Consider the following 14,898-nt stretch of genomic DNA (forward strand, 5'->3'; position numbering starts at 1 on the left):
CCACTTCTGGATATGTACACAGAAGACTTGAAAGCAGGGACTCAAACAGGTGTTTGGACACCCGTGTTCACAGCTGCATTTGCATGGTAGCCAAAAGGGGGAAACACCTGAATGTTCCTTAACGGATGAGTGGATAAACAAAATGTGGTGGATGTACGTATAATGGAATATTCGGCCATGAAAGGAATGAAATTCTGAGACATGCTCCGACGTGGGTGAACCTTGAAGGTATTAAGGGAAATAAGCCAGCCACAAAAGACCAAATTGTGTATAATTCCACTTACACGAAATATCTATACTAGGCAAATTCATAAAGACAGAAAGTAGCATGGAGGGTCCCAGGAGCCCAGGGACGGGGCTGGGGAGTTAGTGTTTAAGGAACACCGAGTTTCAGTTTGGGAAGGGGTAAAAGCTCTGGGGATGGAGATGGTGCTGGTGGTTAGACAACACTGTGACTATTCTGAATTGCACGCTTCCAAATGATCAAAATGGTAAATTTTACATTATATGTATTTTATAACAGTAAAAACAGTTGTACTAGGGAGTGTTGGTGTAATCGTCATCACATACTGATCGGGTTCTTCAGGCTGTGTGGCTCGCTAAGCGGCAGGACGGGGTGTGTAGCTTGGGCCCTTTCTCGACCCTGGCACGAGGGTCCCGCACGACCCTGGCGCTTGCTGAGGGGGACCGTGCTGTGTTACCTCTGCGGCGTGGGAGTCTGTAAGGAGCCACTAGCTGCCTCTGCACAGCCTCCTGGTGTGGGGAGCACAGCTCCTGACCTGTGGCCCATAGGGGACTGTGGCTGGCGGCAGTCCGATGTCAGGGAACTGGGGGGGATTATCTTTAGTTCACTTACCGCATTTCGTTCCCATGCCCACTACCTTTGGGAGCGTTTGAGGAGGGTATTTACTGCTCACAGTGTTAGTGACCCCATACCCAGACACCACAGACTGGGGGGTTTAAGCAGCAGAAATGTATTTCCCCCAGCTCTGGAGGCTGGGCATCCCGAGAGGGCAGCAGCAGGATCAGGTTCTGGTGGGAGCTCCCTTCCCGCTTTCCTCACACGGTGGGGGGGGGGAACAGGAAGGGCGTGGGGAGAAGAGGAAGTGATCACTCTCCTGTCTCTTCTTACAAGGACACTAATCCCACCATGGGACCTCACCTCATGACCTCATCTAACTCTGATTACCTCCCAAAGACCCCACCTCCTAATCCCATCCCATGGGGAGTCGGGGTTCCAGTGTATGAATTCTGGGAGGACACAAACATGCAGTTCCTCACAGCTGTCTCGCTGCGTGCCCTGGCCTCCCCCAGCATGAGGCGGGCAGGGGCTCCACAGCTGACGCTGACAGGTAGGGTACAGTCTACAGGGACGGGCACCCGCACACATTTACTTCCCTGCATTGCACAGGACGTGGACCTGGTTGATGCCTGGCATCACACTTCATGTAAATTGTTTCATTTTAGTCTTTGCAGCAACTTCAAATGAGTTACTGCTTCCCTCTTTTTAAAATGAGCGTGGCGGTCAGAGGTGATGAAGTAAATCATCCAGGGTTGCCCAGTCATGAAGGAGCCAGGATTCCAGCCAGGACCTCATTTCTCTTATACTCACTGCCTCTTGGAGTCAGAATCTTCCCCCAAAATGAGGCTATTTCTGAAACTGCCTGCATTCGGGTTCTCCAGAGAAACAAGAACACATGGGATATGTCTGTCAATGAGTGAATCGCTTTCCATAGATAGCTATTGGCTCATGCATTTGTGGGAAATGCACAACCTGCAGGGTAGGCTGGCGGGCTGGAGACCCAGGGAGGCGTTGCAGTCTGTGTCCAAAGGCAGTCCAAGGGCAGGGTTCCCTCTTCTTTGAGGGAGTCCACTCTTTGTTCCATTAATGCCTTCAACTTATTAGGCGAGGCCCACCTGTATCCTGGACGATAATCTGCTTTACTCAGAGTCTACTGATTTCCGTGTTCATTACATCTGAACATCTAGAGTAACACGTGGGTACCATGGCCTCACCAAGTTAACACATGAAACTATCACACTGCCATTGGAGGAAGCGGTTTGATCAGCTAAGTGTAGCAGGGATCCTAGGATGGGTCTTTTGGGATTTGATGCTCCCAGGAGGGACTGGGTCATCAATTTTAGTATATGTGCTACCGAAGCGAGCACAGGGACTGGGTCATCACAGAGGTGGTGAGACCCTCACAGGCCTCATCTGTAACCTCTGGGCCATCTTCCCTGTGCCTGGGGAGCCCAGCTATGGGCGCTTGGCCCTCCTCCATCCCATTCCCAGCCCTTGGCCATTTCCAAGCTCTTTGGATACTGCCAAGAGTCTCCTCAGTCCCCTCTCTACGTTGGTGACCCTTCTCTCCTGCCCTTTGGAGCAATGAGGGCTGCAGAAGAAGCAGATGAGGTGTGGAGAAGCCCCCTGGTCTGCGAGAGGATTGGTGCAGGATTCTCGACCACGCCTGGTTTCCCACATCAGGCCTCCTTCACCGCCAGCTTCATGGGGGATTGCCTTTCTCTTCTGCTCAGCCTGTGTCTGTTAATACCTGCTCTGTGCGAGAGTGAGCGTTTGTGGTGTATAAAGAAACAATGAGCACCTCCAAGGTGTTCTTCCATAAGCTACTTTACGGACTCCTGGTAGCAGTCGTCCACGCTAAGTGCTGGTAGCCCCATCTTGCAGGGGAGGAGGCTGCGTGGGGCCCTGAGGGTTCAGTAGCTCCCCGGTGCACCTGGCTGGCACCCACCAGCTGGGAGTCTCCCCTCCAGGCTCTCTGTCCTGAGCCTGGGGCCCCTTTCCACGGAGGCCCCCCAAGTTGCACAACCTCTGGGGGCCTTTCCCATGGAATCCAGTCCCCTTCCCCTGGCAGCGGCTTGTGCTAACATTGCCAGCTTGGGTGGTTTGGAATAAGTGAGAGCCTTTAAAAATCCTGCTCCGAGGACCAGTTTCAGGCTAGAAATCAGTGAGGGAGCAAAAAAGGTGACTGGCTGCCAGACTGCCTGGAAAGCACATACCTCATTCATTTGATTATTTGTTTTTTTTTTTTTTCTTAAAGATTTTACTTATTTATTTGACACAGAGGGAGAGAGAGAGAGAGAGAGAGAAGGGATCACAAGTAGGCAGAGTGGCAGGCAGAGGGAGAGGGAGAAGCTGGGTCCCCGCTGAGCAGGGAGCCTGATGTGGGACTTGATCCCAGGACCCCAGGATCATGACCTGAGCTGAAGGCAGATGCTTAATGACTGACCCACCCAGGCGCCCTGATTATTCATTCTTTAAACAAATCCTCATGTGCCGGGCACGGGGCTGGGGGTGCAGGGTCCCTGTGTTATGTTAGAACCTAGACTAGAGGGGGAGAGTTACAGTCAACTTTCCCCCCCTCCCTCTCTGTCTCTCTCTGTCTCTCTCTCTGTCTCTCTCTCTCTCACACACACACACACACACACACACACACGGAACATGTACGGTGTATTTCTGGGGCTCTGACCTAGTCTGGAGCTGCTAGGACGGTCTCAGAGGGAGGGACGCCTCAGCTGCTCTCTGCAGGGTGAAGAGGCATCCTCCAGGCCTAGGCAGGGAGAGGAGCATCCGAGCCCAGGGAGCAGCCGTGAGGAGGTCGCACTGTGGGCTGCCACACATTAGTGGGTGATGAACTCCATTTGCTGAGCTGCGGTCAGTGTTTCAGAAGAGAATAAAGAGTGCACGGTGCACAGCGAGGGAAGTACTGTTTCGGAAGCTTTTGTGTGGTAGGCACATGTCTGTGTGTACGGGTTTCTGATACACAGTAGTTGTTCTGGGGGGCGATCGCAGCTGCACGGCTTGGCCAGCTCCGGGCCGGTCCCCTCCCCTCTTGGCACACAGCTGCCACTTTGCTTCTGGCCCTGGTTGAGGCCTGAGTGGCAGCTTGCCCACAGTCCTTCTCTTCTGTATCTGTCACGGATATTTCTGGACATGAGCAGTTTGCCAGGCACTGCGCCCAGGTATGTGCGGCCTAGGCCCTGCCCTCAGGAGCACCCCATCCTGTGTGGCAGACAGGTGCCCAGACAAGGCCTGAGAAGTGCTGAGAATGGTCGAGGGCGTCTGCCCAGAGGTCAGGACATTAGAGGTCTCCGAGAGCAAGACCACCTGGTGGAGAGGTGGGGGGAAGGTGCTCGAGGTGGAAGGCACCACGCTGGTAGAGAGTCCAGAGGGGAGGCTGCGGGTTTGGGCAGGACCGGGTGTCTGCGCACCCGACCAGGAGTAGCTGGGGTCTGTTCCTATACATGCCAGCAAAGGTGATCAGCTCTGTGTTCTAGAGAGTTCACTGAGCTCCTTTGTGCACGGTGGATTGGAAGGAGCCAGATGAGAAGCTGGGGGACCGGTTAGGAGGCTGCTGCGGGAGGAATGATGGGGGCTGTAGTGGCCGAGGGGCAGATCCTATAAATATCGCTTGTGCAGATTTGTAACCAGACAGCCCAGCTGTGGGCCCCCTTCTCTTCTGGTCAAGCCTTTAAGATACACAGCGGTGCAGTGAATTCCACAGGAAGGAAGTACTTGGGGGCATTTTGCTAAAAAGTGATTTCTCTTTTCAGTGCAAACCTCAAGGGAACCTGGCTGGCTAGAAGGGACCCTGAATGGCAAGAGGGGGCTGATCCCACAGAATTACGTCAAGCTGCTCTAGTGTCTGGCCGGTGAGGCCCCACGTGGACCTTGGCACCTGGGAACCTGCCTTCTCCCTCCAGGGCGGAACCCACAGCCACCTGGACACAGGAACTACATATCACCGATGGGCACTCCAGGGGCAGGGAGGGGGTCCTACGACCAGAGGCGGGGGCAGAGGACGTACCGGCACGGGAACTGCATCGATCTGTGGAGCGGGAGAAGAGCATCAGCATTAACAGGATGGACTTTTCATATGTCAAGCCTCGGGACTTCGGACTGTGAGTTTTTAATTATCCAGTCCTCGGCCTGCCCAGCCTCCCTCGCGGGTGATGGCTCCACTGGGCAGCCCACTGTGCACCTGCTGCTGAGATTCTAAAGGGAACTGTACTTACTCACGGTGGTGTTTGCAGGCTGTGCTCTTGGCTGTGGTTGATGGGGTGTGGAGGGGGCTGCTCCTGGCAGGCGGGGGACGGGTCCAAACCCAGAGGGCAGTGGAGAGATGCTCCTTCCTAGACGGCCACCCCGGGCCCCACCTTCACTCTAGAGCACACTGGCGTATTTATAACAGGCTTCTCGTTGGTGCTTCTCTCCTGTGTGCTGTTTCCCAAACACCACCTTTTTGCCCCAAGCTCTCTGTAAATGAAATAAAATGTAATTTACTATTTGATTTGTGTGTCATAATGTGGGGAAGAGATCGTGGAATGCATTCCCTCTGTAATGTTTTACACTTTGGCATCCGGTGTGTAGAAATTCCTCTCCTCTGATGCTGGCACACACCCACGGGTAGAATTTAGTAACAAGGAGCCTTGCTTATCCACAGCAGGCCGTGTTCCTGACGGCAGCAGCCTTCTCTGGTGTGTGAACTCCTGGAAGGCCAGCTCCGGCCCCCTGAACACGCCTTGCCCCCCGAGGCGTGTGTGACTCCTGAGCAGGAGTGGGGCTGGGGCTCTGCCCCCCAGTGGCTTGTGTGTGAGCTGCATCCGTGCCGTGGAGGCCCGCCCTCCCAACTCGCGTCACTGGACTACTCTGTCCCCACCCCACCCCATATTCCTTCTGTTTTCCAGACCTCAGCGCTAATCTCTCCATCTGCATTAAGCCAGGCAGCCGGGTGGCCGGTCAGGCATCCAGACCGTTCCTGGAGGAGTCTCAGCCATGACCCTGCCCCTTATGGCACCCCAGCTGTGGGCGGGCCCCACTGGGAGGCTTCCTCCTTCTTCCCAGGCACAGACTAAACCAACTTCTCCTTTGTCCCCTGATCTGGAGTCCTTGGAGTATGGAGCTCCTTTTTAGGAGCCTCATGATTCTGAAGCCTGCCCCACTACAGGGCCTGCTGTGGCGGCCTGGCAGGTCTCTTTTCCCCACGGGAGGGAGGCTCCTCAGCCTGTCAGACTTTGCTCCTGAGAATTTGCCACAGGAAGGATGTGTCTACCGCCTCTTCTCCAGATGAGCTGATTCGAGAGCTTGCTGGTTATCAGGTTTGAAGTCACCTCCGTGGACCATGCAGGGTGTCAAGTTTGGGGTGATGGGTAGAGGGAGGAATGGGCCTGTTGAAAAGCATCCATGTTTTACATAAAAAAAAAAAAAAAAAAGACAGTCTGAGTGCAATAGAGTAGTGACCTGTGGGCCCAGAGGAGAGGGCTGGGACTGCCGAGGAGCCCAGGGCCACACAACAACAGCCAGCCCTGGCGTCCTGTTTTCTGAGTTATCACTTCCTGCTCACGCCCCTGCTTAGGGATGTGGAAGGGGAATTTGGTTTATGAGAAGAGTTACTGATGTGTCCCACTTTAAGACAGCCCTCTGCGGGACAATGCAAACCTCCGGCCACTTGGAGTGGGCTCAGTATAGCGCTGGGAGTGATCTCCTGGCAGTTTTCCTAATTGCTTTATCCCTTTGGGGCCTTACAGATAAGCCCTCCTGCACCAAGACCTGATTGATTGGCTTGCTTATGGGCAATTTCCATCTTTGACAGTGAGGTGCACCCTACCTGCTGGTCCCCGCCCAACGGCTGTTAACCCCCAAAGTGTGTTTACCGCCCCTCACTTGGTCAAGGAAATTGCTACTAAGTCTGACTGCCTGTGTGATTTTGGGTCGATTAAATTGACTCCGTGATTCTGTTTCTGCCTCCTAAAAAGAAAACGATAGCCAGAGGTTTGGCTTGAAATGATGTAACCCAAGTGGCATGCCCAGCATGTAGTATATGTTTAGTTCATGGGACCTGCTGTCCCCTGTATTGTTACCACTATGATTGTCACTAGCTCCTTTGGTGTCGGGGCCATTTGTGTTCCGTAGGGTGACAACGGGCTGGTCGCGAAGCCCCAGAACATGCCGGGTGCGAGGTCCCCAACAGCCCCAGGCCCTGCAGACCCCTCCTGTGGCGAGCCGGGGAGGAGCGCCAGGGGGCAGCCAGGGATGTTTGCCTCTGCCAGCGGGGACTGGTGTGGCCAGGTTTGCCAAGGCGTCCAGGTAGGGAGCTCCCCTCTGGGTCTGGCCCAGAATATACTTAGTAACGGGATCGTGAGGTGTTCGCTTACACCGGCAGATCATCTCCACTTCCCCAGATGAGGAATAGGGTGTATTTGTTTCTGTGTGTCTGCTGCATGGGCGTGGCCAGTCCCCCGAGCATCAGCAGGGCTCTGGCCTCTCAGCCCACCTCATTCAAACCAGGCCTCCAGCCTGTGTTCATTGAGAGTCCCCAAGGGAGGTTTGGGCAAAAGCAGACACCCAGATTTTGTGTTTCTGCTTGCCATGGGGGCTGTCTGTGGGGCTCACATCTGATTGCATCATCCAAGGGCCTGTTCTGGAGACCTCTGTGCCTGTAAAGAAGATGCCATGTGAGATTAGAGCCAAAGAGCTTGTGGGGTTTTTCTCCTCCTTTTCTTTGTAGTAGCAGAAACATCTGCAGTTGGGGGCACGGGGCCGGGGGGCCGGGGTAAGCAGTGGATTTTCTGTGCCAGTGACGGATGTTTAACTCATTCTTTCCGTATAGTGACTGAATGAGCCTGGAGAATTTATCCCATTTTATTGATGGGAAAATAGAGGCCCTCAAGGACAAAGAGCCTTGCTCAGGTTCAGTCAGCTAATCATGTTCTTTTTGCTGTACCATCTTGCCTCTGGGGGCCGGCCAGTAGGGGACAATGGCTGTTTTGGGTTGATTCACACTCCCCCTCCCAAATTCGTATGCTGAAATCCTAACCCCCAGTACCTCAGAACATGACCTCATTTGGAAATAGGATCGTTACAGGTGTAATTAGTGAAGATGAGGTCAGTACAGTTGGGCCCTAATCCGATATGACTGATATCCTTATAAAAAGGGGAAATCTGGACACACAGACAGACGCACGTAGAAGGAAGACAACGTGAAGAGACACGTAAGGAGAAGACAGCCATCCACGAGGCAAGAAGGGAAGTGTGGAACAGATCCCTCCCTCACGGCCCTCAGAAGGAACCAACTCTGCCAATACCTCGATCTCAGACTTGCAGCCAACAGTTTGTGATACCTTTTACAGCATTCCCAGGGGACTAATACAGTGGCTACCTGTATGAGTCTTGATTAAAAACAACCTATTTTGAACCCTTTTTCACTGTTTTATACCTTGGTGACCTTGGGCAAGTGAACTTGACTTCTTTCTGCTTCTGTGAAGAGAGTACTACCGACCTCACTGGGATGGTGTGACCCATGGTGACGTGAAGTCCCTGAGGGGTGCGCAGCCGGAAACACAGTTCAGTAAGTGGAGATGGGAGCAGGCAGCCGGCAGGGTGGCCTGGTGGTGGGAATTAGTCTCTACCCCCCTTCCTGTCTCCAGCCACCCGCTGCTTTTCTCCAGGTCCTTCTCCAAAGGCCAATGCTTGGTCTTCCCCTCTACATTGTCTGACCTTTCCCTGCCTTCCCAAGGACATACTCTGCCTCTGTCATCTTGGCCTTGTCTTTGTTTCCTCTTCACCTCGGTGCTGAGTCCCTTCTCACTTTCTTATGTTTCCCCTCCAATCTCTCCAAGCCAGTCTTGGTGACTCCTTTTCTCAGCCAGATGTTTTCCATGACTTTTTGAGTCTTCTTGAGCCACACAACTTTCCTTCCTTCCTCTTGTCCAGAGATGTTATTCCAGGAGCGCGTGGCTCCGCAAATGCCTTCTCAGAAGCTTGTTAGCATTCTTTTTCCTTCACTGGCCTGGGCAGTAATTTATTGCTACCCCACTTGGGTCACCTGACATATCCTCCTAATGCTCACATCTGCAAAAAGTGTCTCAATCTACTCGTTGGAGGAATACCTTGGGGAATTTCTTGCTATCAGAAGATCAGCTTGATTGGAAAGCAGACTTCCGCATTTTGCCCAACAGGAGACCCACACTTTGGACTTGGACAGTTAACATACCAGATTCATTTAGGCAGCTCAGTGCCATGTGCTGGTGTTGCGATTTCTCCTTCCTTGGAGGATTTAGCAAATGAGGCAACACTGCAGACAGAACAACTCAGAGAGCAGCAGGAGCATGATCCAACCCAGCTCAGCCAGTCTTCACAGGAGCTGTGACCCTCTCTGGACCAGGCTGGCCCAGGGCATGAAGAACCAAAGAAATGGGTTTTTCAGACCATGGATAACCTGGAGACTGCTGTCCTGGCAACATCAATTCCATGAAAAAGCATCAGAGTAATTGCGAGTGGTAGATTGATTTAATGATCTTAAATTTCACCCCTCTCTGAATCCATGTCATTTTTGTGGAGGCCTCCTATGCTGACTCTAGGCTTGACCTTGTAACCAGTTTTGGCCCGTGGAACAGGAGGAAACGATGCAATCAGAGGCTTGAAAAGTGTTGTACCTTTCCACTGTCCTTCTTATTAGAACCTTGTGCCTTGCCTTTACCATGGAAATATGCCCAGGCTAGCCTGCTGCAGGATGAGAAGCCACACAAAGCAAAACCATCCTAGACCAGTCGACTGCTGGTTAACTACAGAAGCACGATTAGGGCTGACTCAGCCAAGCCTGGTCCAGATCAGCAGGACCCTCCAAGCTGATTTGTAAACTCAGGAGAAATAATAAAAGGTGGTTGTTAAAACACTACATTTTGGGGTGCTTTGCAGCTAACTACCTGCCACTCTGCCCCGCGGTTCACTTTGCTTTGGGTATAGTCTTGGTCTGTGCTGACCATTCAGTTCATATTCTAATCACTTCTCCAGTGTTGTTTGGGAAGCCACTGTTTGATTTCCAAGAAAACTGCTGCACTAACAATTGGATGACTTGAAATTAAAGTGCCAGAGATACTGTAATCATTTCAGTCTGTGTACACTTGCAGTTTATAAAAAGTATGTTAGCGCTGACTTGAACATAAAGGGACAATGTTTTCTATTTGCTTGAGGGGCATTCAGTATACCGAAGCAAACAAACACCTAATTATACATGCATCACCACGCATAATTTCTACCGCTCTCATGTACAGTGGCTAGCTGTCTCAGTGGCAGAGACTTCGTTCTTAGCTAATGATTCCTCAATGTGCCGCTGGAGTTTTTGCGTCCGAGAGCACTTTTAGAAGTTCTTAGAACTAGAGTCACCCTTGTCCCAAGAATGAGTCTGCTCTAGTCAGAAAGGGCACCCACTTTAATTAAGGGTGCACATTGGTGTGGCCTGCTCGTCTCAGAGGGCTCACAGCCTAAGATGGCTTTTATTTAAAGTTAGGGGCCTTGGTGAAAAGCCTTGCCCCTTAATAGGTCAAATTCCATAAACTTTGAGAAAAAATTAACTGCATTTATAGATGTTTTATAAACAAATTTGTTGCACCCGATTCTCAAGTTTAGAACATTTTTTTCTCCCGTTCTGTGTTTAATGGCCATGTTATGTTCAGAAATCTTCCTATCATGTTAAAATGAAGTTGAATTTGTTTAATGCTCAACTAGTCTTCTCTTTCTGGAAGCAAATAGTTTGAATGATCACCAGTTAAATGACAGGTTAAAAATGTACTTGAATTGATTTTTACATGTTTTCTAGTTTTAAGATGAGCTGATAATTGTTTCCTGCTCTTCTGTGGTCCATATTAATGAGTGAAATCAAGAGGAGCAGCCTGTAAGGAGTGTGAGAAGCATTATGGGGAGTGGAGTCTCTCGTCGGCCCAAGAGGACCCCGGAGTAAAGGAGCAAGAGAGGACTGAGTGGAAGAACTGTGGAGTCAGATGGGACATCTGGTCTACTCAAGTCAGTCTCAAAGGCTGACAAACGATCAAGCTTCCCTGTGGCTGTAGAGAGAAAGGCAACGTGCATAGAGTGTTTAGCAGCTATGTGGTGGGCAGTACTTGTTGTTAAACTGTTACAGGTTGTTTTAGTCACCCACATGTTATTAGCAGTAAGAAACAAGGCATCAAATCAGTCCCCAAAGAGTATAATTAACATGTGGCTAACGGGGGGGGGGGGGGGGGCTCTAACATGGGGGAAAAATGTTACTCTGTCTTGGATGTAGGTGGAAGCTCCCGTTCTCAAGATGTGGAGGGGCACAAAGTCCAGGTGTTCCTACAGACATCCAAATGAAATGTTTCCAAAACAACAGGTGATTAAAGTAAAGGATTTATTGTAATCTGCTTACAGTCCTTTGCAAAGACAGACATATGTTTTTGCATAAAGATATAAATTGCTTCATTTTAAACTAATTTAGTGTTTTTTTAATTATATGAAGTTTTGGTGAAATATGAATTGTACCAAACCAAGATTTTTAAGAGCAATATGGTACAAAAATAAGAGCAGACAGACAATTTGGACTGGGACAGGCATTCAACAGTGAATTTAGAATATGGCTTTGCTGTTTAATCAAGCAAAGTTACCTGGAGACACATAAAGAGCCAGTAACTTTGTTAATACAAAGAGCTGATGCAGACTGTCTCCATCCCAAACCTGGTTACACTGAAATTCCAATTTCATAAAACGTAAGTCTGACCTAAAAGCTGCTCTCGTAAGCCATTTCTTTTCTAGAAACTCCCAGTCTGCATGCTGTGTATTTATCACCTTCCAAGTGTGGCTTTCATATTGCTGTGCATGTAAGTTGACTGTATTTAAAGATCTGCCTATAAATTAAATTACTGAAATTGCAAATTATGTTAAGAAAAACTCCTCCCTCTGAATGCAGCTTTCACAGGTTCCCCCTTGCATAAGGCAGGTGTCTTCTGAAAGACAAGGTAATGTTGCCTGCATGGTGAACCCTGGAGAAAAGTGTGGATCCCAATGCTGCCTTCCCCTGGCCTTGGGCTTCTCCAGCGACAGCTTTTCGATTTCACTGAGTACCTGATGATTATCACTTTTAAAAGATTAATTTGGCCTCTAGTCGAAGTCGTTTATTTAGTGCAATCATATTGTGAAGTTTCCCCAAAGATAGATAGGTTTGTGATCTGGGGCAAGAGAAAAGCCATAAATTGCATCAGTGCCAAACAGACTAATGAATTAAAAATTTTAGTGCCACTGTCTTGCTTATATGATCTGTAGTTTTTTTTTTTCCAAAACTGTTTATGTATAAAATTTTTAAAACCTACATTTTAAAAATCTAAAAACCCTCTAATTATCGTGGGTCTCCACGCGATTCTGACCGAACCGTGCCAAAATGCATCTTCCTGGTGCGTCCTGCAACAGCCTACGTGTCCCCATGACCAGTTCGGGAGTGTAAAACCCCTTTCCCAGCCCAGAAGTGAACACTGTCACCTTCTGCAGATGTAGAGAGTGCCTGGCATTTCCTTCCCAAAGGAGGAAATGCGATTTTCTAAGACGGAACGAGACGACTATGCTCTCTGGGCCATCGCATTTCCACCTTGGGCTCCTACAGCGGATTCTGCTTCAAGAGGAAAGCAGGAGGAGAGGCCGCTCTCCTAGAGCTGCAGGCCCTCCCAGGACCTTCGCTCACATGTGGCGCCAAATGACACCTTTGAGGAGCTGCAGACGCCACAGCACATCGCTCCCCAATGGACGCAGAATGGAGCAGAAGCCGGAGAATGTGCTCGAGTCCCATGAACACCCCCAGCACGAGACCAAAGACAAAACAAAAGTACAGAAAAAGTAGAAAGGCTTAAAGACAACCAAACAGGTTTAAGTGTGGTTATTTACAACAGAGACTGTAAAATGGTAAATTAGATATGAAGCTAAAAAAGGCACAGCTTTCCCTTTCTTAAATACACTGTAAACGGTTCATTATGCATGCAGAACATTTCACTTTACAAAAAAAATTTTTACCTTGTTTAGACAAAGATAGTACTTAAATAGTCTCCAGCAAAATAGAATTCTTTCAAAAATACTTTCCCCTTCATCCTATCAACCATTAAAGTTTTTTTTTTTTTGTTTTTGTTTTTGTATGTGTCTCATTTACAAAAGTTCCTTACACCTTAGTTCAGGTCCTTCACAATTTATACATACATAAATGTACAGCACAGCAAAAGACTGCAAAAAATTATTTGTAAAGCCAACACAATAGATACTAGAAATTGAAACCAAGGCATTTGTTTGTTTAACATCTTATCTGTTCTAATTAAATAATAAATGGACGCTAAGGGTGTGTATACCAGTGATGCAGAAGACGGTGGGCAGACAGGAACCCCCGAGGGGGCTGCCGTTCCCCTCCACGTGCTCTGTTATTACACAACAGGAATCTGTATATATTTTTTCTTTTTTTGTGTTTTTTAAATAAAAGTATATTAATGCCCCATATTGACTATACGTTTTATGTGCAACCGAGGGTAAGCTCTAAAAAGTTCGTTAGTCCTTGAACCCTTTTAAAACAAGCGAACGATACCAGAAACTACATGGCATAGTTAAAACTTCCATCTGTTAAAATATCAAAATCAGAGTTATTGACTAGATATGGCTTTTCATCCAGAGGAACAGGAACGTGTTTCTAAGCGCTGGGGATCGGAGAGGGAAGAATCCTTCCGACTGCTCAGGTCTTGCCAAATCCATGTCACATTGCTTTCCCGGCTCCAAACCTTTAACATGATTTTAAACTTGAGAAACTGCTGAACAAGTAAGAATCAACCATCACATGTTAAAAATCGGATTTCTTGGGTCCTTGGTGGGTGTAGAACAGCATGGGGAAACTTAAGGCAAAGCTCTCCTGGTAAGACATCCTCCGTCACTTCCTGTGAAAGTAGAGGGGCTTGGCGTTCCCGGACTCCACCTTTGGCAGCTGGTCACTGATGATCTCCACCAGCATCGCGGGGAACTCCACTTTCAGGGCCTGGGACTCTCGGAAGGTATAGAAGCAGAATTCCAACAGGTCGCTCACCAGCTGCAACACAGACAGGGGACATGACATTGGGGGCCTCTTTTCCTTTCCCGCACCCCGCTGCGTCCTAACTCTGGCGTAAGCTCGAGCAGCCTTCAGAGATCCAACCAGGGACGCGCATCTGTGATGCTGCCTGGCTTGGCTAAGTCGTCTGTTTTCGGGGAGGAAGGGTGCTCACATCACTTGTCATGGAAGGCGCCTTTCATGCACAACAGATTCGGCCAAGAGCTGAGTAACTATCGAATACTGACTCTCCCGGTGGCCACGGGGTTAGGTAGAGTTCAGAGGGGCTGGGACACGGAACTGCTCGCACCAAATTCTCATTCATAAATGTGTGGATTCAGTGGGGCAGGCATGCACCTGTATCTCTGGGTGCCGGCTCAGGGCCTGCACGGCAGAGGCCCAGGACGGTGAGGGGCAGGGCCACAAAACCTTTGCAGGCATGTGTTCTGCTCCCTCTGGTCCTGGGTGGGCCCCGCCCCCTTCTTCCCTCCTCCAGCTGCTCACCCTGAGCTGCGGGCAGGGTTGAGACTTTTCAGTACCCACCCTGAGCTCTGTTAAGGTATAACTGATGTGTAACATTGTGTAAGATTAAGGTGTCCAATGGGTTGATTTGATACTTATATATTGCAAAATGATTAACACCTTCATCGTGTCACAGAATTCCCATTTCTTTTTCTGTGGTGAGGATATTTAAGGTCTACTCACTTAGCAACTTTCAAGTACATAATACAGTATTAACTAAAATTACCACGCTCTACATTCCATCCCCAGAACTTATTTGCTCAGCACTGGAAGTTTGGGTCCTTTGACTAGCATCTCCTCATTTCCCCCATCCCCTGGTTATCACCATTCTACTCTCTATTTCTGTGAGTTTGGGCTTTTTTAGATTTCCTGTATGAGTGATATCGTACAGTATTATCATCTTTCCCTGACTTCACATAGCATACTGCTCTCAAGTTCCATCCATATTATCGCCAACGGCAGGACTTCCATCTTTCTCATGGCTGAATAACATTCC

The 14,898-nt window shown here is 49.5% G+C and overlaps 2 protein-coding genes across 7 annotated transcripts in view; one reads left to right on the forward strand and one right to left on the reverse strand.

Moving 5' to 3' along the window:
• Positions 1-5,309, forward strand: part of ARHGAP10 (Rho GTPase activating protein 10) — a 338,204-nt gene extending 332,895 nt beyond the window's left edge. For both annotated transcript variants that reach the window (XM_025874287.2, XM_073892334.1), the window contains one exon: positions 4,573-5,309. In XM_025874287.2, coding sequence (XP_025730072.1) covers positions 4,573-4,661 — 89 coding nt within the window. In that variant the 3' untranslated portion in view covers positions 4,662-5,309. The remainder of the gene's footprint in view (positions 1-4,572) is intronic.
• Positions 5,310-11,171: 5,862 nt separating this feature from the next.
• Positions 11,172-14,898, reverse strand: part of NR3C2 (nuclear receptor subfamily 3 group C member 2) — a 330,847-nt gene continuing 327,120 nt past the window's right edge. For all 5 annotated transcript variants that reach the window (XM_073892336.1, XM_073892338.1, XM_025874290.2 and 2 more), the window contains exon 9: positions 11,172-13,880. In XM_073892336.1, the coding sequence (XP_073748437.1) occupies positions 13,725-13,880 (156 nt within the window). In that variant the 3' untranslated portion in view covers positions 11,172-13,724. The remainder of the gene's footprint in view (positions 13,881-14,898) is intronic.

This window comes from Callorhinus ursinus, unplaced genomic scaffold, assembly GCF_003265705.2.
Source record: "Callorhinus ursinus isolate GAN/ISIS: 27379988/994484 unplaced genomic scaffold, GSC_fseal_2.0 scaffold4, whole genome shotgun sequence".
NCBI lineage: Eukaryota > Metazoa > Chordata > Mammalia > Carnivora > Otariidae > Callorhinus > Callorhinus ursinus.